Consider the following 27,785-nt stretch of genomic DNA (forward strand, 5'->3'; position numbering starts at 1 on the left):
GTCAGTTCAGTGTAGCTTTATTTCACAAAATTTCTTCTCCCCAGAAAGGCATGGAGGGTGTTTGTTTCATCTGTATCAATTAAGCATACCAAATTAAAAATCAAAATGTTTCCTAATTAAAGATTCTACAATATCTACCTGTGGCCAAAAGGGGTTGGCAGGAGAGCTCCGCAAATCTTGCAGAGGCAGATTAAGGTGTTAACGCCCCAGCTTTTTCTCTGCCCTTCTGCTATGAGGTTGCTGTCCCTCAGAGCACAGTTAACAGAAGGTACGTACGCTTGTGTTTCAACTATTCTACTGTAAAGTGCAGTGCTCCAGCATAAATTGTTGATGAATTAGAGCTAAGCTATCAGACTTTACAGTGGAATGAATGAAGTACAGTCACACATACACTTCTGCAGACGCAGCTATCGCAGCTATCCGCTATCGGCGAAGAACAAGAAAAGCTGACTCCCCAAGCCTGTCCAGCAAGATCCACAACTAGCATGTCTGACAGCTCCCTAAAAGTCAAGCTGTGTTGCCATTGCCTGCTAGTTATCAGTTGTAAAGATTATGAACTGTATCAATTAGAGCCTTTGTCATACAGCCTATAATGGGTTTCCCTGTGTAAGTTACTGCAAGTGAAACCTTCTCAGCCAAACTTAAAACAAAACCAGGAAACCACCCAAGATACTTCAAAGTTCTTTCCCCTTTAAAAAGCAGGGGGGGGGGGGGGGCGGAACGTACAGAATAGAAATCTGCAACTTTGACTGAAACACAATGATCAAATCAACAGAGTACCTCTTGACCATAGGGACTAACACAGGACAGGAAAGTACATCACCAAATCATTTACTTTAGAGGCAAGACTAAAGTGGCCTAAAGGGGATGGCCAGATAACTAAGACACTAGGAACAGAAATAGCCCAGCACTCTGTACTCTCATCAAAGCTTCGGTCCGGTAAGGTAAGCAGTGGTTGCTCCCTCTACAAAGCAACATCATCTTCTCATAGAAGAGTAATAATTTTTTGATGGGAGATGTTACATGTGCAGAGAAGAGAGTTATGCCAAAACATCCAGTTAATAGCTGCTTAGCATAATAGTCAAATACTTGCAGAGCTTTGCAGAAGTGGGTAGTGGGTTGGTGCGTGGGTTTTTTTTTTTGTTTCTTTGTTTGCTTTTTATTAGGTCATGCAACAATGGGAAGGTAGGGGCAAATCATTTTTCCAGGCATCCACCACATTGCCGGCAATGAGATGTGCCACAACAAATGTAAGCTTTATGCAACTGTTACCTATAGGTCAGTGACATTTAAAATAGAAAATCTTTCTTACACAGTGTTACGAATAAAATTGCACTTGATTTTGTTAAAAACCCATCATATCACTGTAACTTTTCCAAATATTTCCTTTCTGGCATCCTATTTCCTTCAGTAATAGGAACTGCTCTATAAAAACCTCTCACTGACATCTGCCAGAAAAGGGGTAGGTTGTTTTTCCAGTGCTTATTTCTATCTGTTCCCACCCTCCCCCCAAAACAATACAGGCAGTTGACCAGTAAATTGTAACACTGAAATATAAACTCCTCAAGCAGACATTAGGAATTTTAGTTTCACAGATTAAATATTTGAAAAGTTACAGAAGGTGCCAGAATAGTATACATTTGCTTAAAAATCCAAACTTGCAGCAACTTTGAAAATTCAAAATTTCCAAAAGGTGTATCAATGTCTTTGTGAACTTCTTCCACAGCAAGATGCCCTCATTCCAATAAAGCATCAAACTCCCAAGGCTGAGATCAAGAAACAAATCAGCAGGATGCACTTGATCCACCAAGCAACTTTAAGAGAGCTGTCTCCACATCTAATAGCAAAAACTCCATTTGCTGCTCCTTCATTCCATTTTGGACCTTTCAAAGTGTGTAATCATTCTTTCCTGCAAGACAAAAAAAAAAAAAAAAAAGACCTAGTTTTGTCATGTGGCTCTACATATTAACAGTATACAGAAATAAGGGGTTATGCCTCACATATTTACAACAAATGCATACTCATATGCATTTTAAGCCAGGAGTCCAACTTACACAGCAGGTATAACTTTCCATTCCAAAAGAAAGGGTATACGTTTCCATCCACAAGTTACTAGTTCACAGGACTACAGGTCAGAGGTCATGTCATTCACACATGTATTATTCACATGCATCATAATTTTCACTGCTGTGAAAGTAACTTTCCCTCACTAGCTGATGAGTTGTACTGTTTGCTCCTGCTCCAGATACCAGCTTAGTATGGACTCCCCTTTCAAACACTTACACACGGGATTCTACTGTGAGATACAAAAATATGAAGGACTACCTACATAAAGGGTCCAAATAGTTATTTCAGCGCTGTAATATTCACCTTCTTTCTCATTACATCTTCCTGACAATTTAACTCCAGCATAAATTTGTTATTTGTTAGCAAGTTGACTGACACTATCTGGAGATAGACCTTGGGGAAACAGCGATGGGCACGATAATACTAGTAACATGGGACAGAGCCATCATTTAAAAACCACAGTGCTATGACAATATCCTCTACACTATTCATCATTGCTGTGTAGCATTTTAAAAAGTAGTTACCAGAAAAGCCTTCTGAATTCCCAACGTGCATTTTTTGACACTAACACAAAGTTATGCCAGAAGACTCGAAAATACTTTGCTATTATCATTTCCTCTAAATGCATTACAGTACTTTTCAAGTGATACATTAACTAATGGTATCATGATACCAAGAGTATCTGCTACCCACAACGTTAATTAAAAGTATTCTCCAAGCTACATAATTCAGCTGCTTTTCCACAGCATAACATCCCTCCCCTAAGAGTTCACGTACAAAGGGAAGAGGAGAAACTGAGTGGTAAAACCACAACTGAGTATGCAAAAAGAGAGAGACACGACACACAGACAGACACACAGACAGACACACAGACAGACACACAGACAGACACACAGACAGACACACAGACAGACACACAGACAGACACACAGACAGACACACAGACAGACACACAGACAGACACACAGACAGACACACAGACAGACACACAGACAGACGCTCTCTCTACAGCAGAAAGAGCTTGTAAAGCAATTAAAAAAAACCCACTGTTTGCTTTGTGGTAAATTGTATTCTTCAGCATATGTACAATTACCACTGAAAGAATGAGCTATGCAGACAGCAAACCTTTGAGACTCATTTGTATTGTAACAAGTTGTATCATTGGTTATGGCCACTCTCCCTCCTCTGGTAGTATTCTCCTGATGCACTGGCAAGATCACAGAACCCAGTTCTATTAAGCCAAGTCCTTAACAGATGACTCATAACTCCTTTGGCATCTCATTTGTACCAAAAATTTGTTTACTGACCTCATCTGAATCCAGGAGAGCTGGAAGAGCACTGCAAGAGAAAAAAAATGATTAAGTGAACTAGAGCACCTACTGAGAACAGATATCAACAACTGTTTTCAACCTTATTTTGCACCTTTATTTTTTTTTTTTTTTAGGGCAAAGGAGAACAGTAACGAAGATATATAGATGTTTTAAGTCAAAAACATGGAAGTTAGAGAAAGACGCACAAAAGGAAGAAGAGATCAAGGTGTACCCTCAATGACCTTTCACAGTTCTAAAACTATTTTGTTCTCCGTTTCTAAACTCATTGCCAATTAAACAACTTAATAAATTGACACGAAATAACCTGCATCATTCCAAGCATCTTACCAGTCTGGCTACAACTACAAAGGGAACATTTTGTCAATATATAAACACTGACAAGACATTTACAGTATGGGCCTGTATTATAAAAACACACCCTATGAACAAAACAAATTACACCAGGAGCACAGCCTTTCTAGCTACAACAGACTTTCTGTCTATCTATTAGGCTCTCACCTCTTCACAGTCCTGATCAACAAACATACAAGAACAGAAAGCTCTGCAGCAGACTACCTGAAAGTGCCCTTTCCTAACTTATAACATCTAGTTCTTGTGGTCTTAAGACGTGCTACCACATTCTTCAAATGCTAGACCTGGGAAAACAGATTTTATTGGGAAAACACACTTTTTTTCCTCTCAGGGCAGCCACTTGAAGCCTGACTTTTTACCTTGTCTTTAACAGACTATAAGCAGAGGGTTGGGTTTTTTTTTAAACTTAATTCCAGAATCTCTGCTAAAATTCATTGTTCATATTTGTGAATATAATGAATCTGTGGACTTCTGTTTAACTACCAAAAATTTAGACAGAGTCACTGACTTCTTAGGACGTAAAAATTAGTGTTTCAAGCAAAATAGATGTCTGACTGTCTTGCCAGGATCATAAAAATAACTCAGACAAGGCATTCCAAATCAAGTACAGTACTAAGTGAAATTATTCCATGGTTTACACCTGGGAAGACACTCAAATTTTCATAGCATTAATCAGAGGGAAAGAGGGGTTTTTGTTCTTAGGTTTTCTGTTTCTTTGTTTTGTTTAACTTCACTGAAGTGTAAGCAAATCAGCCTATGGCTTCATAATCATGAGACTGTTCCTTAATTCAGCATGCCTTCAAGTGGCATGGACCGCAAGTCTGAGACACTGCATAAAGCCAGGTGGAAGCCTGCCAAGAAGTCAGAGGCCAATTCTCGGGTGAACTATCTGCTCACATAGGTGCAACATGCAAGTTATAGGGCATTTTAGCATAGTTGCATTCTTGTGTCTGAGGAACCTGCTTTTATTTTAAACTACAAAAATACTCACACATCAGTTACTGAAGAAGGAACATTCTCTTCTACCCACTTCAGGTCATCCTCCTGCTACAAGTACAGAAATGAAGTAGAGAACAAAAGTCAGTTTTCCCAAAATGCTATCACAAACACGAGCCTTTTTTCCCCCCTCAGCCTCCTTGAGAAACACACTATAATGCCAGTTCAAATAAACCCTTAAAATGAGATTTCTGAATTACAGAAAACATGTTCCAAGGAAAAGACTACTACAAAGCTGGAATAAGTTATAATCTAACAGCTACTAGGCAAAGCAGGCCCTCAGGACTCCAATTATTTATGCTATTCTGTGGGGCTTAGTCCCCCACAGAAAAACATCATCTTTAGAAGATTTTCTAGATGGAAAATTATTAAATAGCACAAGCCAGATTTTGCCGAGGTAAGTTTCACTGCGTTGTCAGGATTACTCACTAACTGACAAAAACATTCTAATTCACAATCCAAATACACTTGTTTGAGGTTGAAGAACTGACTCTTTCTGTCCCCCTCCAATAGAAAACACAGATTTTTTTCACATTATCATCGAATAAAAAGGATATGGTTGCAATCAACCTTTGAGAAGAGCAATGCTGATGACAAAAAAGTCTCTGCTGTTACCAGGAATTCCTATAGATTCTTTCCTCTTAAATTTATACATGAAATCCATGAAAAGATTCTGAGACAGAATATACATGTATTATGCTTGAGCAGGGGGGATGGACTGGATGATCTCCAGAGGTCCCTTCCAAGCTCAACCATTCCGTGATTCTACCTCCTAACTGAATGTGAATTCATCCCTAGAGAATAAGCCCTCTGCTTATGAGCCACTTGTGAAAAATACACATATATAACATATGTAACACCCAAACTCTTTAAGTAGTTACATAATAATATACACATCACCCCATTTGAGTAATGAATCACTCAATCACAAGGCAATTAATTTAAAATATAGCTCAGCCTCCCTCTCAGCTTGAGAAACTTGAGAAAAGAGTGTATTAGCCATTCTCAGAATACAGCGTTATATAGAATAGTTCTTTCTATACTAGATTGCGCAAACATTCCTACAGAACAGACTGAAGTCTTCATTGCATTTATAGGAAGTCAGATGCAAAACCTCTATTTATCTTTTATTGTAAGTACTGTACACATACGACAATTTTACCCACTCCCTTCCACTCTGAAGCAACCCAGGAAACTTGCATATACAGGCTGAACGCTTTGCATATCGGCGAGTTACTCCTGGGAGACTGACAACCAAAAGAGATAAAAGAGATGCATCTAACTCGCTCTAGAAAGGGAGGACATACTCACAACTTTGTTTGCTTTCACATTCCCATTTGGTTCTTGCTTTGTACTTCTCATTTTCATTCCCTCTGAAGACAAAGAAGGAAACAAGATTGGGATAACTGAACTATAATTGTTCGTAGACTGTAAGTGGAAGTGTGTTTATTCAGAATATTTCATCAAATCCAAAGAGATAGAGTGATTAAGAAAAATAAGCTATTCTTTAAAGGGAAACTTTCCTTTTAAAAGGCTTGTAGTATTTTTCCTAACAGGGGAGTGGAGTAGCTATGTTTTAAAAGGGCAAAACTCAAATTTTCCTGAATTTATCTTGCAAAAATATGTATTTAATTTCACCTAGGAAAATCAGTTTCTATTCCTTTTCTCTAAGCCAAGCATACACAGCATGCAGTTCAAGGACATATGCAACTGCCAAAATTTATTTTACCTACTGACTGCTGATGAGTCATTTGACTGGCTTTAAAGCTGAGAGGCAGCATGTCTCCCCCAGCCTGGCAGACAGCCAGATATAGCTGATGGGCCAAATGCAGGTAGGAGATAACACACTCCTCTTCAGCTCTTAAACAACTCAAGGAGTGCTGACATATTCCAGCAAAATTGATTTGGGGACCGTCAGCAGCAGCAGGAACGTGAGTGACCCTACCCTATATAGAACTGTAAACAATATTGCTACGAGGACAACAGATGCAGTAGGGAGATGGGAGGCAGGGGAGAGGGAGCGTTATTACAGTAGGAGGGAGTGAGCAGCAAGAAAGTTGTAACCTGGTCTTATACAGCTGGACTCTTTCATGACCAATCCATATGTTTACATTGAACATACTTGTTCAATGGCCCTTCGGATATGGAAAAAAACAAACAAACACACACAACACTACAGAGTTCAGAGAACTGATAAAACATGAGAACCTTTAAACTGGATTTTAAAAGAACTGTAAACTAATTTGCTGCCTGGCAACAATATCTGAGAGCCTCTTGTCATCATGACTGGATCTAAACCTATGACTCTGTTTATGTAAACAGAGTCTAGTGAACATGGTAGAGCAGCCACACTAGCAGTGTGTCCAGTGTCATCTGAAAAAATCCACATGTAAAGACTGAACCTAACGGTGGTGTTCCTCTACAGCTGCATAAAACAATGGCAAGAGGAAGGCATTTACTCTGCTTTTACATCAGTAATGAATTTTTTTTTTTTTTTTTTAAATCAGAAAACAAAAGACTACTCTCTCCGGAGGCCTCCCTTTAACGCTGAAATCAGGAGAGCAGATTAATAATTTTGGTCTTACCAAAGCTTTGGAAGTCTTACCAAAGCTTTCCTTTAACATTGGCTCCTTCTGTTCATCATCATCATCTTCTTCAGACAGCGGTGAGAAAGCAAACCTTTAAGAGGGAAAGAATGAAAGAACCTTCGAAGAACACCTCTTACTATGTAAGAGATATTATCCTGACATTCGTTTCATTTGACTATTCTGTGCAGTTCCATTGTTTTTCGGCCAGGTCTATGCTCAACGACCTAATCAAGAGTTCAAGCCATTTCTTTTTAAATAAATTCACCACCAAGAAGAGATTCTATCTACACGGCTCCTTATGCTTTTTGAGATGAAAAGAAACAGACAGCTAATTTTACTTTTCCTCAAGCCCCTACACAAACTGCTTAGTATCCCTATGGATCAGCATACAACAATTGAAATTACCCAGCAGGACTTCTTTGGACAGACAAGCACTCCCCGAAAACAGTATTTTTAGAAAAAGGTAAGAAAAGTTGAACCTTTGGTTGTTGGCAGATGGCCTCCACAGAATCATGATGACAAAAAGGATCATTGAGAACAACAAACGCCAGATGGCATCATCCACCCACAATTCCTGCCAGTCCTGTGAAGGAGAACAGCAGCACAAGTAGAACAAATTGAGGAGAAAAAGGGTGTACATCCTCAGTTCTTTCCCAGGGTAAGATACAGGCATCTAACAAAGAGGCTGGCTTCCCACAACAGCGAGGCAGTTTCATATATGGTGTACAACTCTAGACACAATCCACAGAAAAAGAAATCTGCTCCAGAATCCCCAAACTCACCTCTTGTACTGCCAAATGTAAACTTATCAAGAGGCACCAGTCACAGAAAGCGTTCAAGATACAAACTCACCGACTGACAATCCACTAGCCTGAACTTCATGGTGGTCCAGATGATAAATACAATAGATGCTGCAAGATTAAAAACAAACAAACTGCATATTACCATTAAATGTGCTAGTGTTTTTATAGTACTCATCGGATTTTGTTTGTAAAGCTTTCTCAAAAAGGGTGAAGACCTAAATACTGAAATCCCTGGAATCTGATTTATTAGTTTTAGAAAACAAAACATTCTCATTGCGCTGACCTTATTACAAAAGCTTATGGTCTGTCACTTAGGCTTACAGCGCAGTATATCTTGTTATTACTTCATCAGCGACCCAAGGCATAAAATCAAGTAAAAAAGTATTTAGCCAAACTCCACATGCCTATGTACTATTCTCATATTTATCAAGTCTCCAAACCACGGTTTCTATACAAGTTGACAAATAAAACCTATCTTTAAGTAACTGAAGCATCTGATCTGAATGCCTAAGCATCCAAATCCTGACCCATAAGAGTTCCAATGCTCAAACTAAGCTCTTACCATGATTTTAAAAGATGAGACTTCCCTCCACTAACTAGTTCTACAATTAAGAATCAGGCGCTGCAAGGATTTTAATCAGAACTGTCCATTAAATGAATGGTGTTGTTGTTTTGAAATAAAGAACAGGGTGGTTAGAAGTTTTCTACTCATTGTATTGATAGCATGTCGAGACAGAGGAGAGAAGCTAGGCACCTTGCAGCACTAACATGTTTAAACAGATTTATCCTTTGTGTTCACTTTGTTACCACTGCAAATTGACAGGAAAGTTGAATCTCTTTTCTCCCAGACAGGCATTCTTTTACAGTATAAAGAACATTTGCGCCTCCCCCCCCCCCCACGAGTTGCTCTGGCCTTCAACGGAGGAGGAAGAAACATGTCAATGATGCAGAGCCAGAAGACATATTAAAATCTCATACCACAAGTGCTGTGATTTTGGCAAAAACTATCTCTGCGAAGTTAACACCATAGCATAAAGCTGTCAGGGAGCAAAAGATAATTATTAGGAGGGAAGAAGGTGCTCTGTTAGAGGAATTGCATAGAACTACTGATCTTACTAGCATCAAGACTAATAATCCACTGCCTCTGAAGTAGCAACATAACATTTGTTGTAGACCCACTATTACGAAGGAGTCAAGTGTTAGAAATATCAAGTACTTTGACTGCATTTACAGAAATGCCACAAAGAGACCTGCTGTAGCAATCAAATCAAGCCATAAATCAAAATGGGAAGCGCTCTTATTTGATGAATGTAATTTTCTGCTTACCTGCTACTGCCAAGATGAGCGTGTTGGTGAAGTGCCGATACAAAGAGAGTTTCACAACATTCCTCCGAAGTTTTAGCAGTTTCATTGTTTGAGTCAGGCTGATGAATATGTACAGGAAGTCAAGGAAAGCCTCTGAAGGGACAAGCTGGTTACAGACTTAGGAGGAGACAGATCTCATAAGCAATTACCCGCCCCCCCCAATAACTGTCTACAAGTAGGCCAGACTCACAGTAGAAGAGAAGGTCATCTGATGGCAGCAGCACTAAACAGTACATTGCAACAGTAGAACCCATCCCTTTTATGTCATTTAGTCATCTAAACCTAGAACTATCATCACATCCCAACACTATGCAAGTATCTATTTTGGACTGGGTCCACCCCACGGAAGAGGGTCAGGTATACCTCGGATGAGCATAAAATTAAGTCTGAACTACAAGCAGGTTAAAACCCATTAAACAATATATGTGTGCGTGCGTGTGTCTCTTCACCTTTGTCCTACATTTCTATTTCTATAGTGACTAAGTGTTTAAGAGAGACATCAAGGTAGGAGATAAGGGCTATCATGACTGGGCAGCAAGCTATTCTAAGTAGTGTTTTGTGATCAACTTTTGCTAAAACTACTTCTGTACTGGGGATGTTGAACGTTGCCATATGGTGTTTTGAGTTCAGCATTTGACAGCAGTTCTTAAAGTCACAGTAGATTATGATTGTTTGGATGCAATATGTCAAGACACCAAAAAGTTAACTCTGCCCCATTTTGTCATCCAACTATTTCAAGATGAGTCCAAATTTTGCAGGGGAAAAAAAAAAAAAAATCAGCTTTGATGTTGGTAAGAAACTTCTCCCCAGCAACATAAAACGACTCTTCAAAGATCACTGCTGTTGTACTACAATACAGTAGCTACAGTGCTACATTGGAACAAATGTCACACTTCAACAATCAGAGATAGACTGTTTAGTCTGTCTATGTTCAGGAGCTGCTCTAACAGATTATCTATCAGTAATCTAGTTATCCTTGCACTGGCTGTAGCGAAGGCTTACCTGAACACTCAATTACAGAGTTTAGACTAACTTTTCCAGAAGTAGGAAAAAACTCCTTGAAGCTGGTTTGAAAAAGAAATAGCCAAAAAGACTTTCCAAAACAAAGCTTTTGTTTTTGAAAGAAAACACACCCCACCAAGTAAAATAGTGAAGGATATCCACCAGCACAAGGCAGTGTCTAGGAAAGCCAGGGGAATAAAAGCCAAGGAGGCAAGATCATTCTGGGCCTGGAGACAAAGAGAGAGCCAGTGAGAACAAGCTGAAATGGAAACAAGGTACAGAAGAATCAAGTGAGCAGTGTCAAGCTATTTTATGAGAAAACACAAGTACTTGACCACAATGCTTCTGAGTTTTACTACGGAAGCAGAGGGTTTAAACTAAGTGTTCAGCTGAAGGTACAGAGTGGTTTTAAAAGGTCAAAAGCAGACAATACTGCACTGTCAGTTCCCAGTTCTCCACCAGCAAGGCAAGAAGTAATTTTCCTGAGTAAATTGAAATCCAACACCATCAAAAGGAGCCTCTACTGAGGTGACTGCTGCAATCATGTGCTCTGACCACTTCCGTTACAGAAAACTGGTGATCAGCTTGCTGGAGATGTGGCAGTTAAAGCTTTTACACTACGCATGGAAGAACTGAATACTCCACCAGCAAAGAAGTATTACCACTCAAAGTGGCAAGAATTGCCCTTGTGGTCCATCAAAACCTATCAAAATCCCAAATGACATGCAAATTAGCCCCTAATGACCTCTCACTGCCTTTAAGTACTCTATACGAATAGTTATGTAAATAAGCTTGTCATATTCTGCAGTTTATGAAAGGATATCCACAAAATAATACAGGCATCAATCATGGACAGGGCCAAGTTTGCTATCAGAGCCACAGTGTTATAGAAAAACTGAAAAGGTACCAAATATATGAGACGTTAAATATCTTGTCCCAAGATATCAAACAGAACAAAATCTATACCTGAGATGTCCCTCTTCTAGAACGAGGCAAGTAGCAGCACCACTCACATGCACTTCCCCAGGTACTGCTTTTAAGGCAGTTTTAACATTTTTTAGACTTGTAGCCAGGTGACCCAAACCGGACATTTTTGCCTGTGACTTGCCCTACACACAGATACACTAAACTGATCTGAAGTATTAGACATGGGGATCTAGGTAGAATATAGGATGTCCGAAACCGGACTAACCTCAAAACTATGAAAATTGTTTCAGAACACACAGAATTATATCCCGATAAATAGAGAAGACATGGAACTTAAATTAGTTGCCCACAACCCACATCCGTGGTCTCAGAGTTCAAGCATTTCATTGTCTCAATTTCCTTCTTTTGGCATAGCCCTGGGATTCTTTATGCGCATATCTAAACAAGGCCAGTAGCATCTGCGGTACAGAAAAATTCAAGATGCGATTACTGACCCCTGTGACTCTAAGAACACCTTCCATGCCAGAAAATAACAGATAAAGGGCTCCAGCCATAACTACTTTGTGAAGAGTAACTCCAAGGCGAGGCCTGTAGGAAAACAGAGAGAAATTTAGATTAAATGTGTTGCGGGGGTCGGGGGGGGGGAAAATGAAATCATATCCACCTGAGTCTACGTTAAAGCAAGAGACATGCAAGTAGAAGGTCCTCATGACAAGCCACTTCTAGATCAAGGAAATCATTCTATTATGGTGCTCTAAGCTTACTGTTGGTTTTGTCTTACAGTGCAGTATGGCTAAGGAAGAGATAGAAAACAGGACTGTTCACACGTTAACCTGTTTAGCTTTTCATTATTATTTCAGGAAGTCCCAGCCCATCTCTTCTTTCCCAGTTCCCCCAGCACACCCACACTTGTTGGAAACTTCTGCTCCCCCACAGCACATAGATTTATCACTGAACAGAGCTGAGGACAGACATATGAGCTATCTTTGCAGCAGAAGCCTCCGAAAGCAGATCCCCTATCAACAGAATAGAAACTTGCTGCTAGCAGCAGATCTGCTTTCAGCAATTCATAACTTTCCCATTTCCACAAGCTCTTCCTTGCCTGGAAGTTAGGCATATAAGGCTCTCTCTCAAGTCACGGAGGAAAAAGTTATCTTGACAGCGATTCAGACACCTACCCCACAGTGGCCCAGGGAAGGGGTGGGAAGAAGAGGAATCACCATATGAACACGTGTGTCTGTCTCTATTAGCTAGTGAAGAAGTCAAGATCTTTATAGCACTTAGCTTAAGCACCCACCTTTTAAGTAACAAAGTATACGAAAGAGAATAAGTTATTAAAAGCCAACAACGAAAAGCCTTTTAATGCAATATAACCACGTTCTAAATACGTATTATCAGGGAAGTAACTACTCACTTGACTATCCCATATCCTAGGCTCACTATAATGACCAGAGTTCGAGCCAAGGAACGTTTCACAGCCGAAAGCAGTTCTGCCAGTATCAATGCTCCTTGGACTTACAAGAGGAAAGAAGAGGAAGCTAGGTTAATAAAACATAAGTTACGTCTTTAGTAACTGCTGCAGGTAACAGCAGTATGAGAGTAGAACCGATTATTTTCGGAAAGCAGGCCGTTAAAAACTATCAAGTCCAAGATTTTATTTGGACAGAGTCACTTAAGATGGCTTATCAGGCTAAAGAATGAATAGCAAAAATCATCTGCAGCACTGTTGTGTTCAGTAAGGAATGTCAAAGTCTCTTTCCAAGTCTAATACCAATTACCACAAATGAATTCTAAGCTACACTTGGGAAATCCCATTTTAAGCCTTAAGTCAGCACTATAGTGAATACACTCAACAATACATCCATATAGATCTACATCCATAAGACATTACCCTTAGAGTCAGAGAACGTTACATTTTAGCTTTAAGCACTGCGTCGTTTTGTAAAAGAAAAGAAACGAGGCAAAAGTACAGACTGCCAAGAGATCATAAAAAGCATTTAAAGCATTAAAAAAAAAAAATGCAAAAATGCTTGTTTTGAAGCAACCCTCAAGGAATCATATACTTAAAATGCATCTACTGCCCAAATTCATGTCAGCATAAGCCATTATTGCTTTCCCCTCCATCAACGAAACTGCAAGCTGCACTTGCAACGTACCAGATTCCCCTGTGTAGCGGATATTCTGGAACTCTGCATAGAAGACTGCTTTCTCGAGCATCCCCAGGAAGATAACAGCACCAATCCAGAACTGGATCCTCAGGAGATCCCGCCAGTAACAGGCTGACCATGCAAGCCACAGAACCCCGAAGAATACGTACACAATACACATCACCATGAAGAACTGTTACACAAGGAGAAGCAAGAAATAGGACCCTTAACCCCCAAAATCATTTCCTTGTTTCCATTCCATGGATGTAAGACAGCTATATTTTCCTCCTAAGCATACTAGCTTTTGAAGTGTTTGCATACACACGATTAGAAATAAGCATTGCTTCATTTATCTTTTCTGGATTCTATTATAGGACTAATTTCTCACTGCAAATAGAGGCAATTAAAGTAATAACTGAATTTCTGAGCAATTTCACTTTCGAAGAGCGGCCTGCCAATTTTTTCAGAGCAGATTCTTCTAAGGGAAGAAGTAAGTGCTACTAGCTTCCAAAAGCTCAGGAAAGAGTATGGGCACATCAAGTAGCCAGAAACCCTGCCACTTTTCACATATTGTTCTATTGCTAACTTCATCATACATTTACAGTACTCTGCAAACAAACTTAAGTCACCTTTAGATATTATTTCACAGAACAGAGATTAGGAACTGCTGGTTGCAATTGTATTGTTCGAAGAATCTGGTAACTTCTCTCAAGATAATTTTCAGTAAAGCTGGTGTTTGACCAAATTTTAGGTCTGCCAAAAATCTGGATTGAAGAAACAACCTAGAAATTCATTTGAATATTAATATTTTGTGATTTTGTTTCAGTCCAGCATGGCTTGCTTCGGAAGAACTTTCAGATGTACGTCCCTCCTCTACTGAGCAATAAGCTTGTCTGTTACACAGTGCTGAGGTTTCTAAATCATAGTGGCATGCCCTAGCAGGTCGAATTTTAAAAAGGGCATTGAGACTGAGAAAGAAAAGGAATTAAAAGTAGAGAGGGAGACACCGAATGAATAGCAAGTTGTTCTTAGCCAAAGTATAGGACAGTAACAATCAAGCAGCCCCTTCTTGTAGAGGGTAGGGTTTTTTTAAACCAGTTACTGAAGCTTGCTGCATGATCCTCAGACTTCCACAAACCGGAACACCTTATGAGGACAGTATACTGATCCTTACAGATCTTCATCTCCGAGCGATCCATGCAGTTTAACTGTTAAGACATGCCAGTTTCTGTTGAGATGTTCCATTACAGAAGCATGTAGACAGAAACCTTTTTGGGGGCCTGTCACATTTGGATATTCTCACTTAGTGAACTGAGCGTCAGTATTGCTGCTGGAGGCTTTTTACTACTGTAGGAAGTAAAACAAAACGTTTCAGAAATGCTGTCATCCCTCCTACTAGTTACAGGCCACTCTTGCCACCCCAGCTAGAGTCTGTCTATGCTGTATTACTACTTAAGTTCATTTATTTTCTTAGCCTCCTAGATAGAGGCAACTAACAGAGTCAGCAAACCGTCTGAAAAAGAGATGATCTCTTTGTAGTTCAGTTATGCTTTTTGCATCAGACAATACTGAAGACCACCTTACGCAGTGTAAGACAGCTGGTAGAGGGAAGAGGATGAGGCTATAAAAGGACAAAGAAAGCAATGACAAATGAAAGGGTAACCGTAAACAAACGCTTAGAATAGCAAATTTCCTGAGACATGAGCTAAAGAGAAAAACAGTGTCAGTAAAGCTGCTCAATTTAGAGCTAATGACACTGATAGCTTTTGGCGTTACAAGTAGACAGGCATTGAGTTAAGCCATGGAGAGGAGGAGAGTGTTACTGGCCCACGTGAACACCTGAAGCGTACGTCCGTTTTCGTTATTTTGTATTTAAAATGAAAAAATTATATTAAATTTTTTCTTCTGAACCACCAGCTCTGTTTTTCCTACTGTATTCCAGGAAGCTATTTAATAGGGACTCACATCAGCTCACAACTTTATAGGTCAAAGAAAAGCAGTTTTACTTACAATCATCAGAGGATAGTCTGCAAGTGAGAGATACTCATATGGCCCCTTCAGTTCTATTGTCACTGTCAAAAGACAATCCAATAAGCAATCTGATTACAAACCAAAAACAGCAAGTCAGGACAAAGTACCTATCTGATTTCTACTCAAGGCTGAAGAGATTCCAAATGTTCGCATAGATTAAGCTTTTAAATCTAATTTGTATTTTTAATCAAAGAAAAAGTTAACACAACACATTCAACTAAAATCGCGTAATTAAAAATTACATGCTCCATTACAAAGCAGCTCACGTAGTACTCAAAGTGAAGTAATTTGTGCTGTAGATTCATATATAACAGGGAAGGTGGAAACCACACTTAATTCAAGGTTTTTTTAATGGGAATTTTCAGATTTCTCAAAAATTTGGATAGGTTATTAATGCAGTTAGGCATATTATAATATAACTTCAAGGTGACAATCTTGATCTTTCAGTTTTCCACATGATTTGAGCTTATTAATATAAGTGACTGCACTGATCTGGACATTCTTAAAACACAACATGAAACCTCCAAACTGAACTCCTTCAGGTTCTTCTTTATGTCCATCATAAAACTGACAAATTGACAGACATGGGATCTTCAAGACACTTAATTTTGTACAGTAAGAGCAGCTGTAACAGGGAATATTTACATCTATATGAAGCAAAAGGTGGTGTCTTATGAAAACAGGCCATTCGGTATACATTAAAAAGTATCTTTGAACAGTCACTCAGGCTGCTATAAATCAAAGAGTGCAGTATCTATTTTTAGCTTACTGTATAAATATCTATCTTACTTGTAAAGAGCTTCTCTTTGAGATTAGAGGAAGGTGTTGTTTTCTCCATTCTTTTAACTTTAGTAGTAGAGTCTTTCGCAGCTGAAACTCCAATTTGCACAATAAATATATATGGCCCATCTCGCCAAGTTTTAATAACAGCATTCATTGCCTGAAAATAAAATGCCTTCATGTAGGTAGCACATAGTCCAAAAAACAAGAAAAAGCAGCTTCTCCTGATACGGATAATGTCTTCCACCTAACAGTAAAGTTAATCTCTAAAAGTTGTTAACGAAAATCTGATACGTAAATTTTAAATCCACTTATTAGACATAATACTTAAAAAGTTGGCCTGATATTTGCTTACATTTGAATCCAGAAGAATCCTCAAAGACTTGTGAGGTGATCAGGGCTTATTTACAAATTTAATACTGGGTTATTGCAAGAGTTATTTAGTAAAGGTACTCCAAAGGCTACAAAGAATTCAGCAAAGTGTCCTACTTGTTATTCTCACTCTAGGAACATTAGGATGCTTACAAAGATACTTCCTGAAAGCAAATGGTTGGTAGCAGTACAACCACATGTAACTCCTTAGCTGAAGGCTGAATTGTATAGTGCAAGACAGAAGAGGTCTGAGGAGTAGTAAAAATTTCCATATCAGTCGTTTCCTGTGGAAACCTACTTCTCACTCCGCAACATCTCTCACATCTGTAAGACTCAAACTCTGCCACTAAATGAGCAACAGAGGAAGTCTGTCCAGATTAAATATTTGCACCTTAAAACAAATAAGATTCTGAGTACCAGTAAACAAAGCTGTGAATCCCACAACTTAAGAAGTTCCAGCTATCTCAGAAATTGCAATAATTTATGAAGAGTTAAGGGTTAAAACAGGACTAGCTACTCACAGGCCACTCATGACCACTGTAGAATTAGTGCAGGACTTTTTATACTAGCCTCTCCAAGAGAGGTTAATTATTAAGAGCACACATTTCTATCGAGAATTATCTTGACCACAAGATCTAAAGACAACAGAATCTTATACATCAGAAATAAGCTTATGTTCAAATTGGCTGAAGTTAAAACGTTTAGTTAAAAAAAAAATTCTACTTAAAAGAAGATGGAGACAGTTTTATACACTAGTTTACTTTTAAAATAGCTCCATCTTTTGCTGCATTAATTCCTTATTTCACAATTGCACATGCAACTATTCACTTTCAACTTTAAAGTAACCGGCCCTATTGGTACCCAAGAAGTTAAATACATTTGCTTTGCGGGCAACCAAGACGTTCAAGTTTAAGTTACTTTGACAATTGTTCCTGATTAAGGCTTGAACATAATACCTAGTAAAATTACTAACAGACTTGAAAATTAAGTATAATCATTCAACTTGTTAGCTACAGGGTTTCAAAAGATTGATTAGATAAAGATGAAACCAAATGTAATCTCTGAACATCAATGACAACTGATAATGGATCATTATCAATTATTATTTTATCATAAAGCTGGCAGAGATAGTTTGTATACAATACCTTTTTTAAAAAGGTTATTTTAAAGTTTTAGTTTGTAGCATCAGTTTGAATGGTATGAATTCTATAATTCACACGAAGGAAGCTGTACAAATATCGTTACTCTGTTTTCCACACACAACTACTTAGTTTGACGCTAAAACAACCAAAGATCTCAAAAAATTACAGGCAAAACTGCACAACCCCTGTGAATACTAGAAGCAATTTGTTTCAGCAAGAAATATAAATATAGAAGAACTGTTGGATTCCAAGTCACTCTTAAATTCAATATACATACTGTTTTATCTGCCACCATCGTGTGATTTACTCCACTCTCCTTCTTATCTTTTAAGCCCTAAAAAAAAAACCCAGAAAATAAATAAATCAATATGCCAAAAGCATCTCTTCCACTCTTATTCTCACTCATTAGAGGGGAAAAAAAATTATCACCTCTTGTTTCTCAGGTGAGAGAGGTTCTGGATGAACAAATTCTTTATAGAAAACCTGTAAAATAAAAATAAAAGTGTTTATAGGCACTTTACATTAACATGACATTACTCTACCAGAAGAGCTTCCAGCACATTCAATTACGAGGAAAGATACTCTGAACAGCACTATCAGAGTTTTCATTTCTCTGAATCAAACAGTTATTCCCCAGTGGGAATCCTGAATACTTCTTCAGATTAACATTTTGTAATGCTATTCCCCCTGGACAACAGGTCTCTACTTTTAGAACTGGGCCCACAGGCATTATAGTAGTGGAATTAATTTATTTTTCCAAATAGTAAATCTGTTGGATACCTCCATTACTAGATGAACTCTACAAACAGAAACAGGATTTGGAGACTTCTGCCTCAGTTTGTGCAAAGAAGGTGTCTAGAAGAGCAGGAACCTATTAGAGAACCTTGGTTCTGCCAAGTCTCCCAAATTATGAGGTCTTGAACTACTGAAACAAAGCTGAACAGCCAAAATAAGTTTCTGTCAAACTTTTAACAAAAGATATTCCTCTCGGGTATTTATTTGTTAAGACTTCAGTTGGCTTTTCAGAGGAATCTTAAGAAAAGTCACTTAAAAAAAGTCACATCAGCTTTACCAACTTTTACATTCACATAAGATGCCTGAGTTAGCGTTACACAGCTGAGACCTCAAGATCTTCTCTCTAAAACCAAGGAAAAGCAAAACTAACATTTCTGATAAAACTAAACATAAAAAAAGCAGGCAGCATACACATTTTTAAACGTTTCAAGCCATCTTCAGGTATCAAGGAATCAGAGGCACACAGACATTATCAGAAAGCCTTTTAAAGTCACTTTTAGGGATTCCTTTCTCCTTAATAAATATGCTAGATTCAATAGTTATGAGATATTTCCCAGTATTCTCCATCCATAACTCTTTGTTTAAATTGGTAATGACTGAATACAGATGCAATGCTGTGTAATTTGCCTTGAATTCTTAAATAAGTACACCATTAAACAAAGACAGTGAGTTTACTGATATTTGTCATTAGTATGACTGTGCAGCTTCCCCTGGTGATATTCAACTGGTGTAGAGCTTGTCTGCACACATCTCCCTGTGTTATCTTTCTTCTTGTCCCTTCCACCTGATTTGTTTCAAACACCTTTTTGCACTGTCTATACACTTTTCATTCTTTTCAGTCTGCTCTCAGCGTTTAAGTAACCCATCTCTCATCATTCCTTCACTTCCATTAGCATAGACGAACATTATCTAGGCAAAGAACCAGCCCTTTATTAACCTAAATTTAGCGGGAGCTTTACCCTGCCCCAGAGATACATGCTCCTACTCAACTAGCAGTAGCCTCCAAGCCAGTTCCCAGTATTAAGTGAAATAACAATGCAGAACATGAGACCATAAACAAAAGAAATCACTGAACTTTTAAGTTTTCAGATGAGCCAGATTTTTAGTAGAAAGCCAGAAATAAACCAAGATTAAGAACTCACTGTTGTAGTTTGAAAACGAAAAAAGTACCTCCCAACCTACAACGGCAGGGCGGTGATCCTCAGATGTGATGGTAACACAATTATAACAAGAACTATCATCTTCCCTGTATATCATATGAGATAACAGAGCAAACGGTAAAGTTTCCACCCATACCTGGGGCCTGAAGAGCTCAGAGCAATTTGGAAAGAAGAGAGAAGCCATGGCATAGTATCCTGACCAACCCGGATGCTCCTCAGATGTAGTCCCAAAATAGTACTCTGCCTGCTCATCCTGCCAGGCACAGAACAGAACAGAGATACACCATGTGAAATACTGGTTGACAATCTGAACAGGCAGCTGCAAGTCCTGGAAAGGAGCATAATTTCCTGCTATACACATCCTTGAACAGAATTTAACAGGATAAAGGCCATCAAGCTCACACAAGACTATTCTTCCTTGCTTCAAGAAAGAAGAGGGGAAAAAAAAAAAAGTAATTTACATGTAGGCTTTGAGCAAGAATCAATACTTTGAGCAATCTCAATAGTCCTGCAATGGTGGTGCAGAAGCCAGCATAAGCTCAAGTTTACGTGAATAAATTCTCCACTATTACATTACCTGAAAGTTTAAAGATCTCGGAACTGCACTAGGTTAGTAGTTACACTGTCATAGCTAACTATTTTAAGCACTTAAGAAAGTGTGTTACAAACACTATAAATCAGTTGTGTGCCCCACCACATTTGAAAGAAGCACTATACGTTTTGTATAAATCACTAGTACTCATAATGTATATGGAGAAAGAACAGAACTAAGACTGCACATGAAAATATGTTTCTATTTGCTGTGACTAAGTATTCTGCTGTAAACAGTATTTTCCTCTAGCAGATGAATACTTCAGTTTAGGGTTGATATATTTATTATTTCAACTTCTGGGTCTAAAAGAATTCTGAAAAACATTTGAACCTCACCCAGAATCCAGAGAAGCTAGCCATTCCAACAAGCTCCCCTCCATTCCTAACATCCCATTGATGCAGGAACTTCTTATCTTCCAACGGAAGAGTGTCTCTTTCAGGCCCACAGAGCAGTGGGGATGCAAGTAAGAAATCTCTAACCTCCCAACCCCAGATCTGCTTAACCATAAAAATCATAACCTGTGTTTTTTCACACAATTCTTACCCCAAAGTTGAAGACTTCATTGTAGCAATCAGAATATCTCAAGTACCAAGTAACATTGTAACCTTGGGAGTTGTCACAAGCCTTCTCATCCCCTTCAACTAGAAGGAAAAGACATGTAAGACACCCTTTATCTGACACGCTTCTCCTTACATTCTCTGCCTGACTACTGTAATTAAGAAAGCCATTCTAAATAAGAAACGGAAAGCAAAGCAATAGAAAACCTTTACGCTCAAATAATCCATTACTGTTAACTGAAAAGGAGAAGAATATGGGAAAATGAATGCCATCATAGCATTACACAATTCTATTACAGAGCTGAAGATTGTTTGGAAATTGGTTGTTCTTATAACATTCAGGAATATTCCAGCACATTCAAATACCAAACAAGACGACAACAGCAGTGACCTCAGTGATTACAACTATCATAAAGGATTTGCTTTTCTAAGATACATTGAGCATACAGCAAGTATGTAAATAATAGGTTAATGCTAACAGCAGTTTATACTGATAATTTAAATATACCAATATTTAAACATACCCGTATCATTACCAAGACAGTAACTGGAAAGAGTTTGCAAGTCAACATCCACAAACAAGCTATCCCTACATCAGCTCACTGTCAAAATTACAACCCTACCTAACACAGTAGTAAGACACAACTTTTAGTTTTGATTTATTAAAGAACAATAGGCACGGAAGATGAAACATATGAATTTACTCAGTAAAGATTATCATCATTTGATTTTTGTTTCAAGTATCATTCCAAAACTAAAGCTTGATGAAGATAATTTTATATTAAGGTAAACTTCACATGTAAACAAAATGAGCAGTGGTTATTCAGAGTTTCTGAAGAGTCATTTAAATTATTATATTTGTGTTTTGGCAGAGGACATTTGTGTTTTTGCTCAGAGAACTGAGTTGACAGGATACTATTAGCAGCCAAGAAGTCCCATACCTTCGCAGGGAACATTCACTCGAACCAAAAACCCACAAATTTGTTACACGTATAGAACTTCTGCTAATGAACATTTCCACATTGACCATAGCAGAGGAATAAGTAATTAGTTAAAAGACGCTGCCACAGAGTCTTACCTGGCTAACCCTACTTTAACCCACATGACTACTAGAACAAGTACATGCAGGGCTAAGGACTCAACAATTGGGCCCCTAATATCAAAGGCTTCAAAAAAAATAAAATAAAATAAAGGAATTCAGTTACTGAAAAGAGTTTCCCTATGGCTCCTTCTGGTAAATCTGAAAACAGGGCATACATTCTCTACGTAGCCATAGATGTGACAGATGGAACAACAAAGAAATGGAGAGACAACACAAACAATGCAGTGATGTGGGTAGATGGCAAATTCCTAGAAGACAAAGGCTTTTTTGATAACATCGGTCAAGGGAGGAACACTTCAAAAAATTGCTGTAAATAGTAGGGATTAAAAAATACCAAACATCAAGACAGACTTTACTGAAACTGTATGTTCCGCAGTAACACCAATAAAAAGGCAAAATAAACCACAATTAGAACAATCCATCAACCTAGGCAAACAACTGCTGACAGAAATCTTAAAGAAGTACTATAAAAGAGCAAAAAGGCATCCATGGCATTTACTAAATTCAACAACATGGAAATCAAAGTTCATTAGCCTTCAAAAAACACCAGCAACATTCAGTTCAAATGTAGTCTTTGTACTAACATACAGGTGAAAGCAGGATATCTACCATGACCCTAGACAGGAAGCCAGATGCCGTCAAGAATAGCACTTAAGAAGAGTAACAGATAAAATAAATTTATTACAGACAATAATAAGTATCAGTGACAGTCCTTCCCAGTCAGAAGCAGAAGAACTCATTAGATGCCAGCACATGGAACACACCATAAACATCAAGAAGGGAACAGAAAAAAGCAGGAGGAAATACAGGTCTTCACCGAAAACAGCAATAACACATGAGAAAACTTGCTTGGCAAGAAGGGCCACGTTTTGCATGGACACTACAGAGCAGATGGAAGAAGCAACAGACAGCAAACAGAGGACAGACCAGTTTCTACACAGACAACAGCAGAGAAGGAAGGAAAAACGTTAAAGATGAAGCTTCACTTTGCACACCAATTCTTAGGCAGTCGATTTGCTCCCAGGTCTGCAAGTGATTCATTATCTAAACTCATGGTAAATCTTTTAATCACGCTGGCATGTTAAACAGGTGCCTTCACTACAGAATTTTACAGCTTAATCCCTGTTTAAAGGTTGACAGTGCAGCGTAGCTGATGAAGTCTACAACAGGAGCCAAGAGACCTGATTCTTCCTGCCAGTTCTGCCACAAACCTATCTTCAAGAAAGCAAATCCTATTTCCTCTGTGCCTTGACTCCTTCCCTCTCTTGCTTATTTCACCTGCATACCTCATAATCAGACTTAACAGAGAGGTTACAGTGGGGTTCCAAGTCTTAGATGCCACGTTAGCATAAGTTCATTATTTCTACTAAACTTTAGACCAAAAAAAAAAAAATCTAATGAAAGTTCCAGATGCCCTTTTCAAAACCCCTTTTTCCCCCAAGCACCCGATTTCTACACTTTGTTTCTGCAGCAGCACACTTGCAGCTGTCCAGCTGCAAGCTTTGAAATTCAACATTTGAGCTACACTGGACAAATAGGAAAACCCTAATCTAGAACTGATGAGCCTTCTCTAATAGCTATCTTACTATAAGCCTCCTATTTTAAATCCATATAGGATTAATGGAGGCACTTAAACAAACTGCCTTTGAAGCATCAACCCAAAAAAGGCGGGTATCTTTCAGGTGCAAAGTGCCCCTGAAAGCACTCCAAGCCCATGGGAAAGATTCCAGCCTTTTTAAATCATCTCTTTACATTCACAAGTCACATATATCCATACGAGACTGCCACCTCAATGAGGTTCACATATTTACATATGAGAGGCTATTCACATATGAGAGGCTATTTTATAGAAATTCAGCTTATTGCACTAACCCAGATAATCCATAGCCATGGCTAGATCACGGAAGAGCAATAGAAAGAACAAATAACTTATCCTTAGCTCACTTGCTCACTGAGATCAGGAAGAGAAAACGCTGCTCTCAGAAGGGCTCTATCAGAGCATCCAGTGACATTCCCTGACCACTTCTGGAGGTATCCAGCTACAAAGGAATAGGGTCTCAAAAGCACTGCACACCGGCATCAGCCGCCCTACAACGCAACAGGCCTTGTCCCACCCAATGCCAAACCTCCCAGCCAGACCAATTTAGCATATCTGAAATAGGACAAGGATATCTCACAGGGGGCTCGGCACATCCCACACCCAATTATACTCTATCTGAAATCAAGTAGGGCTCCCGTTGCCTATCTCACCCTTTCCACAAACAGCCAGACTAGAACCATCCACTCTTGCTGCAGCCTAAACTAGGAGCCTTCAAGGCTGCACACCCAACCATATCAGACCAGCAGCCTTCAGCCAGTAGCAGGAGATTATCCGCCACCACAGCCAGCGTGATTAAAAAATTTTCGGCGTTTTGAGTTCCAAACGTTAAGTTGGGGCTGTGTCAAACAGCCAGTAGAGCAGGTTAATCCCTTGTGCTCACTTACATCTCAGGAAAATGGTGGTGTTGCTGAAGAGAATCTTCCCAAAGTTAAAAAACTTCTTCCCCTGCACAGACAAAAGAAATAAAAGATATTAGTGGGCTTAAGGTCACCCAGCTTAAATAAATGTTATCTTCTTCCACTCAGAATTTTAACTCAATACAGTAACGAAAGTGAATGCCAAATAAGGAGCCAGCCTTACTGGATTTTCCAGTCATGCTTCACCACCCCTTCAATCTACTTTTAAAGATGGCTTGAAAGACTTGGGGGTTTTTGTTCTGCAAAACTGAATCATTTTCATCTCCGTTTATTAAAATGATTTGCATTTTCTGCCTTATAAAAAGGCTTACACTTTACCAACCCCCCCCCCAAAAAGCCTTTTGCTCCTAAAATCAACAGGAACGTTAATCACAGGCCTTTAATTTTGCTCCTGAAGCTCAAAAGTCTCACCGAAAGTGTGTATTGCTATCTCCCACAGCTTAGCAAACACAAGTTCAACGAAACAAACGTCCTTTCGCCATGCAAACAGGCACGGTGCGGAAAGCACCTCCCCTTCCCAGGTGCCCACACTCCCCTCAGCTAAAAGCCCCCGTGGCAGGCTCCCAGGGGCCCGCGTCTCCTGACACCCGACCCCGGCACAGCGCTCCCAGAGGGGCCGCGCGGGGCGGGGGGGAAGGGGGGTGGTGGTGCGGGGACCTTTCCCGACGCGGCCCCCCCCCCCGCGAGACCGGGCCCCACCTGGGGGCGGGCGCCTCCCTCCCGGCCACGCACCCGGACACCTACCCGGCTCTCCTGCCGCCTCGCCCTCAGCCCCGTCCGCCCACTTCCCACAAAATCCTCCTCTCCCCGCCGCGCGGGGCTGGAGGCGGCAGAGGGCCCAGCCGGGGCAGGGGGCGCCGCCGCCGCCCCGCTCCGCTCCCCCGCGCCCGCCCGGGGCGCGGCCAGGCCCGACACAGGCGCACCCCGGCCGCAGCGCAGGGCGCCGGGCGGGCGGGACAGGCCGCCCCGGCGCTCCCCGCTTCGGGGGCCCAGCAAAGCCCCCGCCCCACACGCACACCGACCGCCGCCACCGGGGCGGGGAGCCCCTCCTTCTCCCCCTCCCCTCCCCGCACTCACCATAGGCACCGGGAGCTCCCACTTGGAGAGCTGCCCGGCGCCCGCCGCGCCCGCCAGCAGCAGCACCGCCAGCGGCAGCAGCAGGGCGACCCCGGACCGCTGCCGCCGCCGCCACCCCCCGCAGCGCGGCGCCGCCGCCATCCCGCCGCACGCAGGCCGCCGCCGCCGCGCTGGCCGCGCCCCTTCCGCTCCTCGCGCCGGCGACGCGGCGCTCGTGGGCCAACGGCAGCGGCGCGGGGCGGAGCCGCTCCCTCGCGTGGGGGTGGAGGGGGATGGGGCTGCGCCGGCGCCCGCCTACGGCCCGCGGGTGGCTGTCAGCGCGGCGCTGTCGGGGACAGCGGTCCGGTGCGGTCGGAGCCAAAGGGGCAGTGCCCGGGCTCGCGGCCCCCTGCCACGCGCCAAGGGCGGCCGTTACGGGAGGGGCGGCTCGTGCGCGCCGCCGTCTCGCCCCCCCCCACCCGCCCCCGGCCGCCGCCGCCGGGCCTCCCCTCTTCCCCCCCCCCCCCGCGATGGACGCGGCCGCGCAAGGAGGAATCAGGTAACGCCCGGTGCTGCGGCGGCGGGGCGAGGAAATGGCTGCGGCGGGCGCCCCGGCGCCGTGGCGTGTGCAGCGGGGGAGGGCTTGGGCGCGGAGGGAATGGGGGTTTTGTGCGGGACGGCGGGGCCGTGCCCTGCCTGCTGCTGCATGGCCGGTGCTGGAGGGGCGGAGAGCCGGCACGGCGGCCTGGCGTCGTGGCCCCGGCGGGGCTGGCGCGTCCCGGGTCCGCCAGGTTGCCGAGAAACCGCTCAGTCACCAATCGTGCAAGTTCCTGCTGTTAAGTGCAAGGTTTGTTGCTTAACTCGGCCTTTCTAAAAAGAGATAGAGAGGAGAGTTAAAAATAAAGACCCCGTTGCCTGCCAGGGCAAAACCCCTCACGTATACCTCACCGTGGAGAGAGGCCTCAAATGTGGCCACGGCATTGCAGGGAGTCTTCAGTCAAAGTGGGGTTTAATAAGCAGAGTTAAATTGCCTATGTCTAGGGTTGCTGTCAGCTCTCCAACAATAATGCAGGTCTAATAGTATTAGCTCAAAGTAGTTGTGATCAGCTCCTCCATCGTCATGACTGCCATCTGCATTTTTATCTGTTGTATGTATATATTAAGTACTTTGTGAGTGACAGCTCTTTGTCTGCCCATCTGAGAACCTTATTCTCCTCTACACGTGTCTGAACTCAATGTGCTATGAGAAACGTTTCGATGTTAGACACTACCAGGAGTCCATTTTTTCAGGCAAGCCAAAAACTTACTGTTTTCTAACAAATCTAGAGGTCTGCTAAGTCTGGAGCTAACACAGAGCAATCAGAAGGTCGGTAAGGACATCAGAAGCCTCCCTCCCTCATTGGTCCTGCTGCAGGTAGAAGAGAGAGAAGCAGACTCCCTTATTTTCTGCCAGCCTTGCCCCTTTCTTCATTCATGTTACTGGAACTGGATATTTAACTGGAAGGACTCCAGAGAGAGGACTTGAGTCAAAATGCAAGGCCCCAAGAATTCACGTGCACTAAAATTCAGCTGTTAGTCACATATTCAATTGTTTGTCCGAACTATCACAGTTTAAAAGGAAGTGGTTTACTGTTGAGCTAAATCTGTAAGAATTACTCATGTATGCAAAAACAGTAGTTCCAAGTCCAGCAGTTTGTATGTCAGAGCTGTTTGTACTATCCTTAATCCTCACCGCTCTTGAACGGGGCTTCCACCATCTAACCATTCAACAGGCATTTGCTGAACACACTTAAACATTCTTATTCTCTGCTCTTTCTAGTGTCCAGGATGAGGCTGTGGACAAAACTCAGTTCAAGGAATGCAACCAGATTGCTTTTTACAGGTAAGGAGAAGGACTGTAGTATAGATTTAAAAAAAAAAAAAAACCTAATCATGCTAAAAGTTATCCAAAGCAGTTGCACGTTGATTTTAATCACACCAAGCCTGCTCCTTTCAAGATGCACCTTTGAAAGTGAGCATTCCACTTACTTCTAAACATACAATAATCAGCATATTTTAAAAGAGCAGAAAAGCTAAGGTGGAATCTTGCATCCAAAACCTCTTC

General features: G+C 41.0%; 2 protein-coding genes across 6 annotated transcripts in view; one reads left to right on the forward strand and one right to left on the reverse strand.

Moving 5' to 3' along the window:
• On the reverse strand, nucleotides 1–25,865 carry TMEM87A (transmembrane protein 87A). Of its 4 annotated transcripts, none has more exons than XM_068946027.1 (20): nucleotides 25,703–25,865; nucleotides 24,593–24,653; nucleotides 20,993–21,090; nucleotides 19,994–20,110; nucleotides 18,332–18,385; nucleotides 18,180–18,236; nucleotides 16,398–16,548; nucleotides 15,588–15,649; nucleotides 13,587–13,770; nucleotides 12,845–12,944; nucleotides 11,925–12,018; nucleotides 10,662–10,730; nucleotides 9,463–9,571; nucleotides 8,186–8,244; nucleotides 7,813–7,916; nucleotides 7,351–7,424; nucleotides 6,057–6,118; nucleotides 4,741–4,796; nucleotides 3,375–3,405; nucleotides 1–1,909 (listed from the first exon to the last, which is right to left on the reverse strand). In XM_068946027.1, exons 1-20 carry the CDS (start codon nucleotides 25,841–25,843, stop codon nucleotides 1,868–1,870), a joined length of 1,725 nt encoding a protein of 574 aa, XP_068802128.1. In that variant the 5' UTR covers nucleotides 25,844–25,865; the 3' UTR covers nucleotides 1–1,867. The 4 variants fall into 4 exon arrangements, with proteins under 4 accessions (XP_068802128.1, XP_068802129.1, XP_068802126.1 ...); XM_068946028.1 differs by having other exon boundaries at nucleotides 9,463–9,567; nucleotides 10,658–10,730; XM_068946025.1 differs by lacking the exon at nucleotides 10,662–10,730 and adding an exon at nucleotides 11,327–11,398.
• Nucleotides 25,866–25,987: 122 nt separating this feature from the next.
• The window catches only part of GANC (glucosidase alpha, neutral C), a 28,732-nt gene continuing 26,934 nt past the window's right edge, over nucleotides 25,988–27,785 (forward strand). For both annotated transcript variants that reach the window (XM_068945985.1, XM_068945987.1), the window contains exons 1-2: nucleotides 25,988–26,240; nucleotides 27,501–27,563. In XM_068945985.1, coding sequence (XP_068802086.1) covers nucleotides 26,212–26,240; nucleotides 27,501–27,563 — 92 coding nt within the window. In that variant the 5' untranslated portion in view covers nucleotides 25,988–26,211. The remainder of the gene's footprint in view (nucleotides 26,241–27,500; nucleotides 27,564–27,785) is intronic.

Source organism: Struthio camelus, chromosome 5, assembly GCF_040807025.1.
Source record: "Struthio camelus isolate bStrCam1 chromosome 5, bStrCam1.hap1, whole genome shotgun sequence".
Classification (NCBI taxonomy): Eukaryota; Metazoa; Chordata; class Aves; order Struthioniformes; family Struthionidae; genus Struthio; species Struthio camelus.